General features: G+C 34.1%; 1 protein-coding gene across 1 annotated transcript in view; it reads left to right on the top strand.

Moving 5' to 3' along the window:
* The window catches only part of LOC108973851 (GTP-binding protein RAD), a gene marked incomplete at its 5' end in the record, with an annotated part of 63,062 nt that overhangs the window by 16,367 nt on the left and 26,816 nt on the right, over positions 1-19,879 (top strand). Inside the window, one exon of the mRNA XM_018941355.1 lies at positions 6,369-6,479. Coding sequence (XP_018796900.1) covers positions 6,369-6,479 — 111 coding nt within the window. The remainder of the gene's footprint in view (positions 1-6,368; positions 6,480-19,879) is intronic.

The raw sequence follows: 19,879 nt of genomic DNA, 5'->3' as shown, positions 1-19,879 counted from the left end.
GTTTGGTTCCTTTTAAGCAACTCAAAATATACCACACCCTTCCAATCCCACCAAACTGACAGCATAATCTTCTTTTGGTGAATTTCAGCCTTTGGAGTGGTTTGTTGCGCTTTATCATGCTTGCACCATGATCGTTTTCGATTGACGTTATTGCAAAGAATCCATTTTCATCTCCATTTTCTTCAAAAACGGATAATTTTCATTGCGTTTAAGATGCATATCACTAACGTTTAAGCGATTTGTTAAATGAATTTCTTTCAATTGATGTGGTACCCAAATACCAAGTTTCCTTACCAGACGTCGTATATTATCATGTATGGTTGATTGTAGTTTATTTAACTTCTCTCCAAGCTCACGCTCAGTTACATGACGATTCGATTCGATTAAAGCCTTGATGACGTCATCATCAACTGCACTTTGCCGACCTGAACATGGCTTGTCTTTGAGTGAAAAATCTTCCAAACGGAATTTGACAAACCAACTTTGACACTGTGTTTCTTTTAAGGTTTTGTCAACATACACTTCACGTAATTTTTTAGCAACTTGAGCTGCATTTTTTCCTTTACGGAAATCATAAAGTAAAATATGACGAAAATGCTCCTTTATGGGCTCCATATTAAAATTGCCGCCAAACAAACAAATATAAATAAWATTACGCGGGATTTTTTTCTAAGCCAAGGTAAAAGTACCAGCTGATATTCGACAAAAGCAAAAATGCAATAACAGAGTAGTAAGCCGTTCAAAAAATTGTGTATGCAAAATCACCGGTTTCTTTTCGGTCAACCCATAGATTCTTATAAGGGTCTTACAACGATTGGGATCACTTTGTTGGGAACACTAGGTTTGCTAATAGGTCTTATTTTCCCAATATAATTTCAATTCTAGACCAAATGGATCAGCATATCAGGTTATGCAAAACCAAAATTAATATTATTTCTTCAGAAGCGACAAGTAATTAGCCTATGCTACCACAAAACTTCAAAGTCATGCAATCATCCTTCATTACAAAATCCAGGAAACTTTTAATGACGTATTCAACCKCATAATCCTTACAAACATGGATACCCCATTTCACGTTGCAAAGAAAGAGCGACGACCTATAAATATTTTCATCGAATAATCAATTATTTGGGCTCAGCAGGTGAACACAGCGGGAAAATCCATGTATGACAGGCATAAAAACAAAACATAAATTTTAAGACAACAATCCAATATGAGAGCCGAAAAATATCACCCCACAGAGTTTCCATTAATCAGCAGTAGGCGATTGATWTATGGCTTTAATGAATAACATCCTAAAGAGTAAATATAAGAGGGAGCATGAAGCCTGAAGGCCACCATTAAACCGTCACAGCGCTGAGGAGCAATAAAAGGGYCAGAGTACATATGGTCGCATATCATAAATTCATATGAACATAAACTGTTTCATATGAAAAGCAACCGCAAAAAAGCAAAAAAGTATGGTAGCATAATAATTATAATGCGCTGCCACCTTAAAAGTCAGAAACAAAAAATAAGTATAAAACAACAAAAAAAAATTAAAAAAATATATATATATGTATATAAAGAAATGAAGAAAAAAACAAAMAAGTGGAAAAGCAAATAAAAATAAAAATTCTTAAGTTGAAATTTCCGTATCACAAAAACCTTGGGGCGAAAGCGCCGGGGAAGTCATAAATTTACAACTGAACTCAAGTAAATCTGGCAACTTTTTACCGTCTCTTCACTACCACAGCTCGCTATCACACACTGCATTGACGGGTGTCAACTTCAGCTTTCTGCCATTAGACGCCTTCAAGTTTGCTCAATTATTAAGCATAAGTGTGCTGCCGAGCGCGCATGTTTTCTTTTTATTAAGTTTTYTGCGAGAAACAGACAGAAGTATTTACTTTTATGCTTCTCACGAAATACAGACAAGTTGCCTGAAAATGTTGGTGGCTCACTCGTTTTGTACTGGAATACAAGATAGTGATGTAGACATAGCTTTAAGGTTGGTCTTTAAGAGTTTTGGGCAATGCGCCTAAAGATGTGCTTCAGTTCTATATTCATCGTAAAGTTTATTAAGGAATCATTGTATTTTACTAGAATGCTTAATGAGATCAAGTAAAAATTGTAATGCATCTTTCGAATTGAAGTATATTGACGGAAACAGTAAAAAAAACTTTTCTAAAGATTCTTTAACTGAGAGTTTTGCGATATTATGTTTACGAGCGTTTCATGAAATTGGAAAGATAACGTTAAAGTGGCTGCAAMGGCTTGTCGAAAGGTYAAAACTAATTATTTTGTGAGTAGGAACAGTTTTACAGTGGGAGCAGTTTTAAGCGAAATTAGTTTTAGTTAATTAATTTTATTACGGTGAAGACCATTGCGTCTAGGAATAGATTTACTATGGGAACAGTTTCAACTGAGAACAGTYTATTTATTATTCATCCAATTATTTTTGGTAGTAAATGTTTGTTGGAAAACTTTGAATTAAACCCTGCATTGAWGAAACTAGCGAATCGAGAGTAATCGTCACATAATTTCGTACTCTTCGTTATGTTTTGGAGTTATGTATATAAAAATAAATCATAAAAAATTCTACCTTTCATTACATTCAGCTTTTTAAAAGTATGAACCCTAAAAACTCACTAATTAATTATATTTAAGTGTAGCTGGTAACAGATTTTAAAGTAATGCAAGAATTCTAATACAATAGCATTTAAAGTTATTTGGAGTTTACAGTTTTAACTTAGGCATCCACTATACTTGATGAGTAATTTCTGACAAATCTGAGTTTCAGCTGAAAATATTTAGTAAGAAACATTTGCATGTAAATAGTTTTTAGGATTTGCTGTTTTTACGAGCAACCTTTAGATCATAATAAGACCAACTGAGAAAAATAAAGTAGGAAAACTTTTTAGGTGGGAATAGTTTTTTTTCAAAAGAAATTCAAAAAATTTGCTTACTTTAGAACATAGTACTTATTATTACTCACTGAGAAAAATAAAGAAAGAAGGCTTTTTAGATAGGAACAGATTTCCTTCTATAAAAATAACAAAAAATTGCTTACTTTAGAACCAATTATTACCCGCAGGGAAAATAAAATATGCAAACTTTTAAACATTTTTTTTAATTTAGAACATATTGTTACCCGCAGGGGAAATACATATTTCTCCAAAAAAATTGCTTACTTTATTTTAGCTTTTCGTTATTGAATCCAAACCTTAAAACGTTTTAGGTGGGAACAGTTCTTTTTCTTAAAATTACAAAAATTTCTTTTCTTTAATATAGCTTTATATTATTATAATTCAAATCTATAAACATGTATGTTAAAAAAATGTTTTTTGAGTGGGAGAAAAGTATGGCTTCACTACAAAAAGTTTATTAATTTCAAAACAAGCCTAAAAATACACCCAAGGGGAAGCCTGAACAACTGTGTTTCTAAGGTAAAATCTCATAAACAAAATTACATACATCTGCTTTCATGCGGTATAATGATTCCTGCAAGTTTATTAAAAAAATTTTTGCATTATCTGCTGAGCAAAGTTGCATTACATCTATACCAAAATGGGCACAGAAAACTAATTGAGCTGAGTTTCATCGCAAAGTATTCAAATATAAATGCGAAAAATATGCACAACAGGCAACAGCCGTTTCATCAACAGCGCCACATGTGTCGAAATTATGAATTAATTCTGGTAATACCCCACAAAGCAAGAATGATACAGACAACAGCGATGGCATATACTAATACGCAAGTACCTCTGCTTAGTAAACACAAAAACACCGCAAAGTGCCACACCTACAAATTTCGTATGCCACAGACAAACAACACATAAGCATATAAGTATGAAATCAAAAATATGCTTGCGCGCACACACAAACATACGCACACACATTAGAAAGCGCGCTGTGTGCATCAATTTATGTTGGGGTTAATGTGGTGCCAACATTTAATTAAACTCGCAGCTAATTACAATCATTTCATTGCTTCATAAACATGCATGAGTATACGCTTATACTTACTTATATATGGAAATGTGTGTGTTTTAGCATGCCGTTATTCGGCAGTGCACGGCGTGTTGACTGCAGCATTAACATTTGTTCCGGCAACGTACGTTTAATGGCAGAAAAAGCGTTGTTACCGCAAAAGTAGATTAAAAGCCATATAAATGTGTGATACGTGGCGTATGAGTAATGTCCGCATAGTGGCGCGTAATCACGAAAATCGATGCGAAATTGTTATGTTCGTGCAGTTGGTTTGTCTTTTTTGTCATTTAGCGCTGAATTTACTAGCAATTTGTGTAATTTTTATAGTTTTATGATCGACTGCTTGCTCTAATGATTATTGCAAATGGATGACGCAGGGCGTATATGTAACATGAGTTGGCGCATGCACATGGGAAATTAGTGTTGAAAATTTGAGTTGGAAGATAAATAAGTAAATAAAAGTAGCAATGACTTTTTTTTATAGAAATTTGTTTGTGCATAGTTATAGTGCAGGAAAAATATATTGTATTATATAATGAAGGTTGTGGTATACATTAAGGATGCATATGTATACAAGTACATATGTATATATGTGTATTTAAGCATTTTTTTAGACAAAACTATTTTGCAACATTTGGGAATTGAAAATCACATTTTATGCAGGATCCTAATTACCATAAAAATAATAAAAATGATTTGGCACATACTTCTTTCTCATCAATTGTGTAACAGGGCTGCCATATTGTGAAAATAAGTCATTAAAAACACTTTAAAAATTTATAATTCATTAAAGTTTCTAGAAAACAGCACAACTTCTGTATCTATATAAATAAAAATCGAATCAGGGTTGCCAACCATATTTGCGTATATATTTTTTTTAAACAAATTTTATTTTTCAAAAATTTAACTTTAAGCGATAACTCTTGTAAACTTTATCTATTTATGCATAAAAAAAACCAAGTCAGGGTTGCCAACTACATATGTATATCTGTTTTACTTTTTTTTATCAAATTAGGCTTATTTTCAAAAATATAACTGAATGCGATACCCCTTGTAAGCTGTACACATATATAAAATTGAGTCTGTGTTTCTAACCATATTAAAGTTTAAATTTTTGCAGTAAAATTAAGCTTATTCAAGAATTTTTATTTTCTCAAAATTATAAAGCAAATTCTATTTGAAAAATTTTGCACTCAACTAATAAATGAGTCCAGATACCTTTGACAAGTATAGCGTGCATTGTAAAAAAAATTTAAAGTCGCCAGGTAAATACGTTTATGTGGAATATTTTACTTAATGAATTAAAGGAATTACTAATGGCAACATTATGAATAAATTTCTGCTTAAAGTTGACAACTGGTTAACTAATTTGAACTTTTAAAATAACTAATTTTTTGATAAGGGTTCCCAACTAATCGAAAGTAATTACGTAAATTAAGTATGTACTTATAAGCAATGATGCTAGAGAACATTTATCTATTCAAAATATTTAATAGGGTTGCCACATACAATTTTAACTTTCTTATGTTCGAAAAAGATAAATTTGAAAAAAAAAATTTTTCTAAAATTAGTAAAGTTAAATATTAAAATCAATAATTTGTGAAATAATGAATTAGGGTTGCCATTAGCATTATATTTTTTTCCAACTTAAAAAACAGAAATTAGTAATGGAAACACTATGAATATATTTCGGATTAGTTTTGCCAACTTGAACAAGTATTAAGAAACTATTGGTTTATTAGGGTTGCCAACTAATCGGAAATATTTAACTAATCAGAATTAAGTACCTATCACTACAGCAATAACAAGATCCCTAGTATTTTACTATTTTAAGTATTTAATAGGGTTGCCGCATTAAATTTTAACTTTCTTATATCCTAAATGTTCGAAAAATTTAAATTGATTTTTTTTTTCTAAAATTCGTAAGTTTAAATACTAAAATTGATAATTTGCAAAATAATAAATAAAGGTTGTCATTCGCTTTATATTTTTCCTAGCTAAAAAAAATATCTGAGCATTTGACTTTAGACTAAAAAAAATTGTATGGTCTGAACTGAGTGTATTTTTGAGCACAATAACTCAGCCATCTAAAAAATTATTATTTTATATTTATACTGAATTTAAAAATTCATAACACGACCTTAATGAATTGTGAAATCTAAATGCATTCGCACCAATTCTAAAATTTTGCCACAAAACACGATTCATCATAGCTTGGCGGACATGGCGTATGAGCAACCCTACTTTATATGCATAACCCTTAAATAAACATAAAATATTTATAACATATTTTCCTGTAGCAAGTAATCAATCACAAAAACAAGTGTAAATACTGCACACAGCTTCTTTTGACATGCACTAACAGTATATATTTTTTATTTTGGTTACACTTTCAGCACAGCGAAAATCAAATGCGTTCCTCGATGTGCCCGCAATGCATCATTTGCGTGTCAGCGACGATGATGAAGATCTGGATCGTTTGCGCACATTCAGTGCTTCCAAGGGCGGTGAGTAAAATAAAGCAAGAATAAAAATACGACACACAAATGTGATTTATCATACGCATACACACATACACATGAACACCCACAGTTATATGTATAAGTGACTGTCTCGACGAGCTGATATAAAAATGCCACTAATGATGTCGCCGTGTTTAACATAGCTGGCTGCAACTATTTCTCACACAAACTGAAAACTAGTTGTGCAAATTGATTCACGACAGTTATAAACTGGCACCGCGGCCACCACCACTGCACACCAGCCGCCAAGCCAATAACTTAAATGTAAATTGTTAGCAAATGTTAAGTAAATAAAGGATGCGTGGCAGCACGGGCACATGAACACCCGAACACAAGCTTGTGGTCACAAACAACAAGAAACAAGGCAACAACAATAACAAAGCGAAGGGTAAAATAGTGAAAACACTTTGGCGTGTCAAAAGCGATGAAATATCGCAGCGCAGCTTTGAGCTGCCATTTACGTAATCTAATTGCTGACCAAGGGTCATTTATAAATTTTGCACTCACAACTTAAGAAAGTTTACCTCCTAACGGTGAACGGGACTAAAATAAATGCTTGCCAAGTACACATATAAAATTTCACTTAAGCATTGAATAAGTGTTTGATGGATGATAGCACTTGACGGCGGGTAGCACCACAAGCGCTGCAACAAGTTTGCACAAATGATTTGACGCCAAGCCATTTATTAGCGCCGTGAGAATGCAACGATTTTTTAGTGATTGATAAGATTTCGATAGCGGCGAATGTGATAAAGCAATGATACACTTTTGCCACTTTCCTCTTTCACATTCTATACATTGATGTATTAATAGCATAAAGAATATAGAAAAAAATTCAATAGTTGTTTGAATGGAAGCATAGTTCGTCGTCGTAATGATAGTAGTGGCGTAGAATGTAGAGCGGTGACAGAGCGATATACAAAACGTTGAATCTAAGCCGCATAATTCAATCAATAGAGTAAAGAGTAAGAAAAAATAAATAATATCGAGACATGTAATGATATCAACGTAGCAAAAAAAAAAGGTTATTTATTTAAATCATCATAAAAAAAATAGAAAATCGCTGACAGATATAATAACCAATATATAACTATTTTATAAAAAAACTCAAAATTTGTTTCAAAAGAAGTGGTTTTTATTATCTCGTTTTTCCTTACCTGTAAACTTATGAAAAGGGATGTTACGTTATTTTGCATTTTTGGCGACGATATATACCAAATATACATATATGTAAGTTCAAGTCTGAGTAGTTAATTTGAGAAAAACAATATTTTAGTCCACAATAGAATATAAAACTACAAAAAATATGAGTTTTACTAATATTTACTTCGCAAAAGCGATAAAACGTAAGTTTTGCATAAAAGTTTATAAATTTCCGAAATCTATAAATATGCATTGTGGCAAAAAAGCACCCGGGCAAATGATATTTCCAAAAAATATACCAAATATGAGCGCGATCTGTCCACCAGTTTGCTGACAGCAGCTACTTATGTATGTCAGTGCACATCAGTAGTCGTTGTGCATATTGGAAAAGGTTTACGGGAATTCAAAAATACAAGCCTAAAGACGGTGGAGAGATCGTCGAACACATGTCGAGTTCTGGACGACCTTCGAGCTCTTCAACTGATGAAAATATTAAATAAACGAAGAAAACGGCAAGTATTATAGAGATGGTAAGAAAGCTCGACATCTCTCACCAGTCCGTTCGAATGGATTGGTGAGTTTTTTGTATCTCTTTCAACATTCTTGATCGCGCGAATTCCGATCTAACATTCATGGAGAGCATTATAACTGCCGATAAGAAATATATCATCTGGTGGGGCTTACTTTGAAAGCACAAAATAAATCTTGATGAATACTTAAATACTTTGCGTTTAATTCACAATTTCCGGGACCTTTTATTTCCCAATGTTTAATATTTGTGTTTTTACTAAAAAAAAATAAAAAAATGGTAACGCAAGATTTCTGATTGATAGATTAATTCACACACATATATACTGACAGTTGGACACGATTGAATCCACCCAGTTTGTCACGGAGATCATTTATTTGGGTGAATACTTTGAAGGATCTCCGACAATGCCTTCTGCGTGTTATAAACTTCATAATAAACTAAAAATAATCTGCTCAAGGTGTACTTTTTAGGTATAGGTATATGCCTCCCCTCTGAATAGTCTGGTCGACAAAATCCAAAACTCACACTGGAAGTCTCGAATAGCGAATAAAAAATTAGTTAATTTTCATACATTTTATATTTTCATTGGCTTCTCTACCGCTAGAGAGTGCAAAAAATCAGCGTTCCACATTGTTGAATAAGAAGTAAGCGGATGTTAAACTTCTATAGATGCGAGTAGAACAATATATTCGAGTGGATATTAGAACATTGTTTGTGCAGTGGCGGATTTAACCAGAATAGAATTCACATTACTGATAGGGATTTTGATCGCTCATGGTACAATGCCAATCTGAGCATAAGCCCTATAGTTTCCACTTGTAATTTATTTCCAAAGCCACTTTGTTTTATTTTTGCTGTTCAGAACTTCACAATAACACCATCAGCCTTTCTTACAAATATAGTTTTTTCAAAATAAATCTGTGTTGCTTTCATATCGTACTCCACAATTTACTCGGCATTGCATTTTTAAAATAATGAGTCAGAAACTTTCGAGTAGCAGCTTCCTTGAAATCCACTTCGGTGGCGGCAGTAATAGCCAATAGATTCTCGAAATCATTGGCAAAACTAGGCGGTACCAGAGCAACGGTTGGGTAACCAATTTATAGAGATACGGCGGTCGAATTAGCAACATCAGCTTGGAATTTCGCAAGCACATCTTCGGCCTTGATGTCCAAGATCTCAGGTGAGAAAATGGAATCAAAGTTGTACACTTGGGTTATGGTCAAACCATACAAGAACGGCGAAATATTCTACTTATTAAGCAAAGTAGCTTCTGAAACACTAACTTTGTCTCCTGGTTTCAAAATTTCATGTATATTTGAAGCGTGCTGACGCAGACTAAACAGTTTTCTATATTAAAAAGCTCTAAACCAGCCATCGCTTTAAAGAAATTTCGGAAAAAATTATTCTGGGATAAATAATCTTAACATGTCCTCAGTGACTGCTCTTCAATCTTCGAAATTCCTCAGCGACCCATATACATACATACATACATATACATTGTAGCAGTATATCACATTTATGAAAAATCGCAAAACAAACAGCATAAATAACAAAAGTAGAAAAAATAAAATAAAAAATCAACAGAGTAATGATAATCAACAACAACAACTCAGAATTGTACTACCCCTACTAGTGCTACAATAACAGCAACCAACATATTGTCTGAATATCGAGCGCCCGCAAAAGTAAACTAAAACTATGCCAAGTGCGCCACCGAAGGATATTCAAGTATACGCCGACAAACCCGGCTCCTTGCACCCCACAAGCGCGCCCATCGATTGAATACAGCTGACAGACAGACATTGTACAGCACAAACGAAACACAAAATGAGCACAATGAATCTATACATATAGGTGTATATGAGAATATACATATATTTATATGCATATGCAATATCAAACCCACCACATATAACATAACGGCAATGACAGCGCTGCCATCGCGTGACAGTGACAGTGGCGTTGACAATCAGACAACCGGAACATCTTAACCTTCTTCAGCCTACTTGTTAAAACTTATCAGAATGTGCTTGTGTGTGTGTATGTGTATGTGTGTGTGAATAGCTTACTTTTTTAGTCAGGGTCTGCAGTCTCTTCAGCTAAGTTGTCTCCATTTCAATTTGCTCTTTTTTTCTTCATCACTTTTATCAGTTTTTTTTCTTTTCGCATTCAACACAAAAGTTCTGCGCCATATGCATGATGTATGTAAGCGTTTTGTTATTGTTGTAATGTTTGTTTATATTTCTGCTCTGTTGCCGCAAGCCGTGATTGGTTTCTTAACCTTAGACAGAGGTTATAGTTAGGCCGACTTTTGTATGCACGAGTGGCTGTGTTGGCATATGTATGCATGTGTTTTATGCGTGTGTGTGTTATTTCATATTCTTGCACACGATTCATTTAAGACACTATTTGCTGAGTCTGAAGCGTGTTTTATTTGAATTGGAAAAACATACAGTCCTTAGCCATAGGCTTTCTTGGTTTCAGTGTATTAGAACAGTATATTGCATAGTATTTCTTTCTGGAGAATATATTCTACCCGACATTTACTTGAAGCGGTTTTTCGCATTGCTTAACCTTGTTATATGGATACTTGTGGATTGCTACCGCACCATCACTAACTTAACCTAATTTTTTTGAAAGAACTAAATAAGTTCTTAGATCATTAGGTTAATCGCTGAAAACAGTTAATCAGTTCAATTTTGTACCTAAACACTGAATACCCTATTTGATTTAATTCTGAATTTACTATGCGAAATTGCAAAATATGTTAGGTCCTGGTCCCGAATCACCTTGGATCATAATTTCTTGTTTATATTCAGGTAAAGGATTTTAACACTTACTTTTAGAATGTCATTCCAACAGGCAAAATGATAATTTCGGTATTTCGGGATACCGAAAAGGTTATTGTGAAATACCGAAGAAAGATTTAAATTTTTTTTAAGGAATACTTCTTTTACTTTTCAAAAAATAATAAAAATCCGAACATAATAAGCTCTGGATTTCGGTATACCGAAATGATTATTGTGAAATCCCGAAAAAAAAGCTTCTAAAAATGTCGAAGGCATACTTTTCCATTTCGCTAAAAGTAATAAATAATTGTATATACAAACCAATAAATCACTTGGATTATATCGTGATTTGTGCATACCGAAACGAGCGTTGTGAAATCCCGAAAATCATTTAGAGGCAATTTTTAAAATAGTGTGCTTTTATTATACTAAAAATCATTAAAAAAATTTATTACAAACCGCTAGACAGAAAAGAAATCTGAGAAGCGTTGGTGATTTCGGTTTTAGGGACCGCGAGACATTACCGAAAATAATTTTAAAAATTTTTTTGAAAAAGTATTTTTCATGTTGCTTAATAAAATAAATAGTTTTATATACAAGCCAATAAATTATTTCAATAATCTCAGAATTTTGGGATCCCGAAATGACTGAAATCGCAAAAAAAAACCTTTTGGAAATTTTTAAAATACCAGGAATATTCAAGTATGCACTTTAAAATTAGCACGATAACACCATATGACTTAAATAAAAACTCTACAATGAAATCCCGAAGTTGCAATTGCAATCAAATTTTTTAAGATTTAGTCTGCTATTTCAACATTGGTTTAAAAATGAGATTTCAGGCAACTAAAAATAAAAAAAGCATTAAAAGACATTTTTTATTAATTTTCGGGATTTCGGAATCCCGAATTTTTTCGGCCCAAATAATTTTAACCTTGGTAAAGTTTAAAAATGAAATTTCAGGCAACTAGAAATCAAACAAATATAACACGAAAATACGTATTTTTAATTTACGGGATTTTAGATTCCCGAAAACTTTCGGGATTTCAAATGAAATCAGTTTAATATAACCTCTAATTCAGTAATCCCCTAAAATTATTAAAGTTTCCTGAAATATCATAATTTAAATGTGTATATTATAAGATACATATTATAATCCCGATTCACTCAAAATTATTTTTTTAACAAAATAACAAAGATTGGCTCCTGAATGCAGTAGATTACAATTTATTTGCATATACGATATTTTACTGTATTATGCCATCTAGACCGTTTAATGGCAATCTGATATTGATCTCAAGCGTACGTCTTCATTAGCAATTTGAATCACGTGAAGGACTTGCCAACGCAACAATAGACTACCCTACTACTACGCTAAGCGGCTAATACACGGATACGCACGTACCTTGCAAGTCTCAATGGCAATGCAAAGCAAATCTAATAAGCCGGGTCGTGTATTGTGACAAACGCTTTTCTCTTCACTTATTTATGTTCTTTGGCAGAGCGAGTGGAATAAATAGGTGGGCGCAAATAAATGTACGTAGATTTGCCAAATATATGCTTGTTCAGGCGGGTAAATTGGTGAGAAAATCGCACTTTCCACCTTTCGATTGTATGGATTGTGGGATTTAAAATTAATAGGATGGGCGTGCAAGAATATAGCATCTTTTCTTGCACTTTAGCACAACTTTTACTCAAGATACAAAATAATATAATATTAAATTGTGTTTAAAGCTCTCATGCTTACCTACAAGCATTCCTCCCAAATGTATGCTACAAAATTTTAAAAAATTTAAATTCTCCAAGTGCACATTTAATACGAGTTTAGCGCTGGTTTAAGTGAGCATACCTTTAGGAGGACTTTAAACTAATTCTAACTATTTTATGCGCCACTTAAAACTTAGCCATTTTTTCGTTAAAATTTACATTTTATTGCAGAAAACAATTTTCTGTTTTGCAAAAAAACATCTGCTTAAAATATTTCACAAAATTCGACACAAAAAGCGCTTTTCCAGCAACTCATACACAACAAAAATATTCCTTGAAACGATACATGCATTCAAAACCAAATAACGATCGTTAAATTCCACGAAAAGCATGCGTGATAATTCTTTCAAAGTCACATCTTTCCAGGAAGGCAAGCAAACTTTAATGTCAATTCTTAAAAAAACAATAACACAAAATAGTTTAAATCAAAAATGCGAGAACTTCTCGCGTGCGAAAAAAATTCCCCAAACTTAGGTATGCGCATATAGAGGAGCATAGAAAAAAATCAGAGAAGCGTGAAGTTGCCGCTTCAATTAATTTGGGATATCGGAAATGGATGGAAAACACATGTGAGCCACCAAAGTGACTGCCATTGAACACAAATTGTGATTGTTAGTAATATTTAGTGGATGGATGGAATAGGTAAGGAAGGTTTTGGGGGAAAAATAATGGACTTCTAGTTGTTAGAAATTTTATGGAGTGTGACATCAACATATGCTGAGGCTTCATTTATAAATTTATGTTTGGCAAAACACAAATCTGACAGAGCTTCAATGTTTTATGAAAGCAACTTAAGACCGGCTGGCATTATGCAGTTTGATGTCAGAATCATTTATTCATTTGAGCCAAAACTCTATTCAAGTATTCAATAGTTAGTAGGCTAATAAATATGTTAACGGGAATATATTGTCAGGCTTTGCATGAGAGTGGTGGTCACAATACTGGTAATGTTCTGTAAACACCTATACGTTATTAAGATGGCAATGTCCCCATATGCCACTATCATAAGGGCTTTGCCTTCAAAGTTCCTCAACAGTTTATTCACCACTGATTTCCATAGTAGCGGAGATAGCACTCCACCGTGGGGAGTACCTTTAGACATTTCCTTGGTCATTTTAGCGTCGTTCTACTCTGCTCTTTTCTGTCTAGGGTCTAGCGTTATGCAATAGACGAGCATTAAGTTTGCCAGGAAGTTTGTAACACCTAGAAAGAAGATAGGAGACCCTACAAAATATATATATAAATGATCAAATATCAATTTGGAATTTCCCATAGGTCCTTTTCTATCTAAAAGCTTTTCTATTTGTGAAAGGTATAAACCAGAGTGCCACCGTAATCAACGTTTTTGTTTTTTATTCCACGAAAATTATTATTATTTTTTTCTTAAAGTAAACATCTATTCAAAAAATCACAAATTTTATTATAAAACCGGCAACTATAATTAAAAGAATCGCATTTCTTCTGTTTAAAAGAAGCGTATTATTTTCCTATGTAAATAAATTTTCACATGGCCCACGCTATTTAAATACAAAATAATCCAGCTGGCGGGCATAAAAATTGCTTTGAAGTGCATTAAGGTAAGGCAGCGAGATGAAGAAAACAAAAACAAAAATTATTAAAAAATTTTATTTCGCCGGATATTTGGTTAAACTTTTCTTCATTTCTGTTCTTTGCGTGTGGGGCGCGCCGTAAAATCGAATTCTTCATATGAGAATTGATTTTGTGCTAATTTGAATTGGCAAGACGTTTCGCATTCCTTCCCAAGGCGCAACGCCGTGGAAAACGTCGAAATTTCTTTGCGCCAGCTGGTTTGCGTTGCTCCACACTTTTGTGTGCCAATGTATGTTTGTGTGCGTGTATGGGAAGCACGTACAAATAATAACAATAATTTAATTAGAGGAGAATAATTGAAATTTCAAAAATAACTTGGATGCATAAGTAATCTGTATTTGATACGCTGGTATATACATATCATGGATTGATTATTAAAAACGCAAATTTCAGCCTAAAAATATTGTACAGTACCCCGCCAACCCATTAGAAACAAGGACAATCATTCATATAGTTTATGTTGTGTTTGAGTGGGGCTATTGTGGGATTCTTTCGGGAATATACCTTCGATTTAAGGATCGTTTAACAGTTTTCGATGGGGCAATATATTGATATTTAAGTTGTGAAGGAAATCAGTCGTTCGTCGAGAGGTGTAGCAAGGGACCTCAGCGTGCGTATAAGTGTACTGGGCTGCTGAAGGGTTCAGTGTTACCAAATATGGTACAAAATCATCTTGAAGTACATGGGTGTACTGCCCACTAGTCACCGTTCCCTCAATAAAATAAATTGGTCCAGGACCTTCCACCAATATGCAGCTCTAAATCATTACTTTGGGGGAATACGAAGGCTGCTATATATATTTCTGGCCTAATAATTAAAATAGGAATATTTATCAACGAAAATGGTTTTATTGTTTTTCAAAATATTCTCCATCAATATTTATACACTTTTGCATGCGCTCAAACGAATTTTCGAAGCATTTTTTCCACTACGATTGAGACACCTCCAAAACATGGTTTTTGAATGCTTCAACAGCATCTTCTGGCGACGAAAATCGTTGACCACGCATTATTTTCTTGATGTGTGGTAATATAAAAAGTCATTGGGTGCCAAGTCAGGGCTGCACGGCGGATGACCCATCAATTCGACGTTTTGGCCGGTCAAAAAGGCGCTGGTTTGAGCCGATGTGTGAGAGCTCGTATTGTCATGGTGCACAATGATTCGTCTTTTCTTGTTCGTTTTTCGAATTTCTCCGAAGACTTCAGGCAAACAAATGGTGGTGTACCACTCAGAATTGACCGTCCTACGTTGTTCAAGCGGAACAGTCGCCACATGACTAGTTTTGCCGAAGAAACAGGCGACCATTTGCTTCGAAGTACTTCTTCCACGAACAACTTTCGTTGAATTCGGCTCGCCTTGGAAGACCCACACGGTCGATTGCTGTTTTGTTTCGGGCTCATACGCATAGATGCATGATTCGTCACCTGTGACAATCTTATAAACGTCTTTTGAAGCACCGCGATCGTATTTTTTCAGCATTTCTTTGCACCAATCCACACAAGCCTTTTTTTGAGCGATTGGCAAATTGTGCGGGATTCAACGAGAACAAACCTTTTTTACGGCCAGGTGTTCATGCAATATCGAATGTATGCTGGTGGGAGATTTCTGGCACAACGGCTGTTTTTAGACGACCTTCACGGAATTCGTCKTTGAGCGAGCGTCGGCCACGATTGAATTCATTGTACCAGTTTTTCACAGTGCTATAGGATGGTACTTCATAGCCATACAAAGATTTTAGTTCATCGATGCACTCTTGTAGTGATAACCCACGTCGAAATTTGTGAAAATGTGAGATGAATTTTTTAATTCCCTGTAAATAAAACAATTCACGATTAAATGACAAAACGTTCTGAGTGATGTTATGCTAAAAAATGTCAAACTTTCCAATGGAAATGTCAGATTGCACCTGGCAACACTTAGTGTTGCCTAGGCCAGAAATGTATATAGCAGCCTCCGTATTTTACCGTTTTTTGAATGCAGTTCTTTACATAACGTTCACACGGTCTACGACGCACAAATTGAATGGTTTCTGTCGCTGCTTCTAGCCGGCCTTCGTCGCTGAAGTTAATTTTTGTTAAGGAGAAAGTCTTGTCAAATAGCAGCATAACTTTGAATGGGGGACTTTCGGGGGAATTTCTTAACTTTTTATGTTTACCTTGTTTCAATCCACCTTTGTGTAGTTCGGATGAAGTTTGACCCTTGTCACTCGTTGATTTTTCATTCGCTTGGTCAATTTTGATTTCTTTGCTGTATGGCGGTTTTTAGGTTTTTTTCTGAAAAGATGCGTTCGACTTTTCTTTGCGATAGTTTTCCATGGACATTATTTAGCTTCTTTTAAATTTCTCTAGCCAATGAGTGAACCTCATTACTTTACGTCGAATGTGTCAGACATTTTCTCATGGTGGGGAGCATTTTGCCGCATACTTGTGCGACCAACGGTGTAATATTTAAATGAGTGCACAATTTTCGGTACTCGAGAAACAGTAACTGCACTCATTCCAATTTTTTTTAATTTTTTTCTGTAGGATGTATTTTTATATTTTAAAAGTGCAGCACTAGCACTTTGGGTTTTCTTTGAAATATCCGATTTTTTACCTATTTCCTAAAAAGTACATTTTTTATTGCTTATATTATAATGCTTCAGAAAACTTAAAAAAAATATTTACCTAATACATAAAACTCTGGAATATCTGAAATAAAAGTCAAACACTTGAGGCACCTATCTGACAGATCGGGTTTTTTTATGAGCCCTATATACTCGAATATTAGGGATCTGAGTGGTATGGGGATGCCACTAGTCGGAATGCCGAAAAGTTATGGTCGATTACGTGTGAATGGTTTAAGCGGCAAAGACGTCTAACTGGGAATTAAGGTTGCTTTTTGTGAGAATAGTGTGTGTGTTTAATAATAGTATAGGGTCCAACCCCTTGTCACAAGTCCAGATCAGTATGGAAGCTCAAATGGTAGTAGCTTTGACTACGTGGTCTGACCGGAGTCTTAGTCCTTGTACCATGGGGAGCAGAAGCCATTGGAATTCGCTCCAACCCGCTTTTGCGGACTGCATCCGGGGTAAGCGTGTCGTCAGCAGAAACAAGCGAATGCGATGACTGTTTGTTTAATGCCAGGAGCTCTTCATACTCACTCAGTCCAATGAAATTATAGCGAGTTTCTAACAGAAATGAGCTCATTATTTAATTTTATAGCAAACAATTTATTTTTTAGTGTCAGAAYTTTATTTTATTTTCCATTTAGTGTAAACAACAGCAAGAACGGTAATTCGGCTGCGTTTATAGTCTTGTTCGAGGGCAATAAATCTGTACGTGTTTCATTCATTTATCACTTTGCTTACTCACGCACGTCACTCAAATTTAGTCATATTAATCATAGGTGCAATAAATACAGAGAACTTGCGAACTTTTAAACGAAAAATAGATTTTATTTCACGATGTGCTCTTTGATTGAAACCTGTTACATTTGCGAGCATAATTCTATACGAGTTTGTTTACTTTCAAAAAATGTGATTGTTTGTGTGAGCGATAATAAAAGTTGAGATGAATATACAGACAGTAAAAGTATATTTTTGTTAAAGTTAAATATTGGATTAATTTGGCTTAATGCGAATACAGCGAAAAGTTGAATGGATATAGAAATCTCGAACGATATTTGTTCAAATCGCAAGTAATTGTGAAGGAATAATATTTTCTGTGCCTACAGTTTCATTTCGAAAACAATTTTTGAATGGCAGCAGTCAAAAGTAGTCAGACCGAAACTGCTACACGAATATCAAAGCGCAGCTGTTAACATTTTTAGAAGGTAATATTCATATACTCAAGTGTCAAATAGATATCTAATAGATGCCTGATGATAACTGTCACGGGGATGCCAAATAGCAGGTGTTAAGTGAATGTCAGGTTACATCCAAGGACAAGGTTAGAATCACTATAGCAGTGTAATTCAAAAAATATCAAATTTTTTCTTTAAAAATTTTGCTGTAAGAAAAGATGTATAAAAATATTACTCATACGCCATAGTGCACACATATTTTTTTAACGGTTTTATTTAACTCACCCCGTTTGTTTTATTTATTATTTATTCTTGGGTCAAATTTAGTAATTCAAATTTCACCCTCTTCCTGTCAACCGATTAATCTGAAATTTTGTATAAACTTTGGATTTTGGTGACAATAAAATTATGTTTATTCATTATCATTATAAATTCAAGATGGCCGCCTCTACAAAATGGCGGCTAACGTAGGTTTTATCAATCCCATCAATATAGGTATCAAATGAAAGGGCTCAACAAGCAGAATACAATATACTATAAAAAATTTAAATCAAAGATGGAGGCCGCTACAAAATGGCGGATAACGTAGGTTTTATCAATCCCATCAAYATGGGTATCAAATGAAAGGGCTCAACAAGCAGAATACAATATACTATAAAAAAATTTAAATCAAAGATGGAGGCCGCTACAAAATGGCGGATAACGTAGGTTTTATCAATTCCATCAACATGGGTATCAAATGAAAGTTCTCAAGAAGTAGAATACAATTTACTATGCAAAATTGAAACCTAAGATGGCTAATGCTCAGCCCCTGGTGGGGATAGAGGGGAGGTTGAGGGCTTTCCTGAAAGCCCAAGGTGTGAACTAACTCGCAAATTAATTTGAATACATTTATATATTTTATTTATATATATTATATATTTATTTACTCTATGAAATTGGTTTTATAACAAACTTCTTTCAATCTGACTTTGAATTTATAATCATTATTTTTGCTTTATTCGCAAAACCCTTGCTTTGTAAACTTTCATTTGGCCACAACCGTGTTTTACCTACCACTTCGCACTCTAACTGCTCGCTTTTGAATTATACAACAAGCACTATAAATGTTTTCGCTTGCCTCTGTTTTAGTTAACTCCACTGCTCATATCATATTAGTTGTTTTAGCTAGTGCTATAGCCACAAGGAACGTCTGGTAAATATTCGCCAATACTACTGAATCTGAGCGGTCGCCAGCTGTGAGTGCAGCAGAGACAAAAACAGTAGCAAATGGTCCGCGTTCCACCAATTGGCCTATTTTCCGTTGGCTCGTTGTTTTATAATTGTACTTCACATATATTGTACCCAAGAGAAATTCCCGTTATTTGTACACGTACATATGTGCGTGTAAAGTGCAATTTGTGTGGATAAATGGCTGCAATTTAAATATTTTCTTATATATTTTATATTTTCGCTGCACTCGCGGCACTTTTGCTGATTTATTGCGTATTATATTTGTGTTGCTAGTTTAGTTTGGATGGAGATTTTTAGGTTTTACAGCATTAGGAGCTTGTCAAGTTGTGCTGTTAATAATATGTAGTGTTATATGTAAATATAATGAAAGAGCAATTGCTGTAAGCTCATTTCATTTTAAGTTTTCATATATAAGGTTTGGATATTTGAGATCAGATTTTTGAATATCAGGATTTAATTTCAGTAATTGGACCAGTGAAAACTAACTAGGAACTATCAGCTCAGTTTCTTTTAGAAGTTAGAGT

The sequence above is a fragment of the Bactrocera latifrons genome, unplaced genomic scaffold (assembly GCF_001853355.1).
Source record: "Bactrocera latifrons isolate USDA-ARS-PBARC rearing strain unplaced genomic scaffold, ASM185335v1 scaffold_504, whole genome shotgun sequence".
NCBI lineage: Eukaryota > Metazoa > Arthropoda > Insecta > Diptera > Tephritidae > Bactrocera > Bactrocera latifrons.
This window is presented reverse-complemented; position numbering and strand designations above follow the sequence as displayed.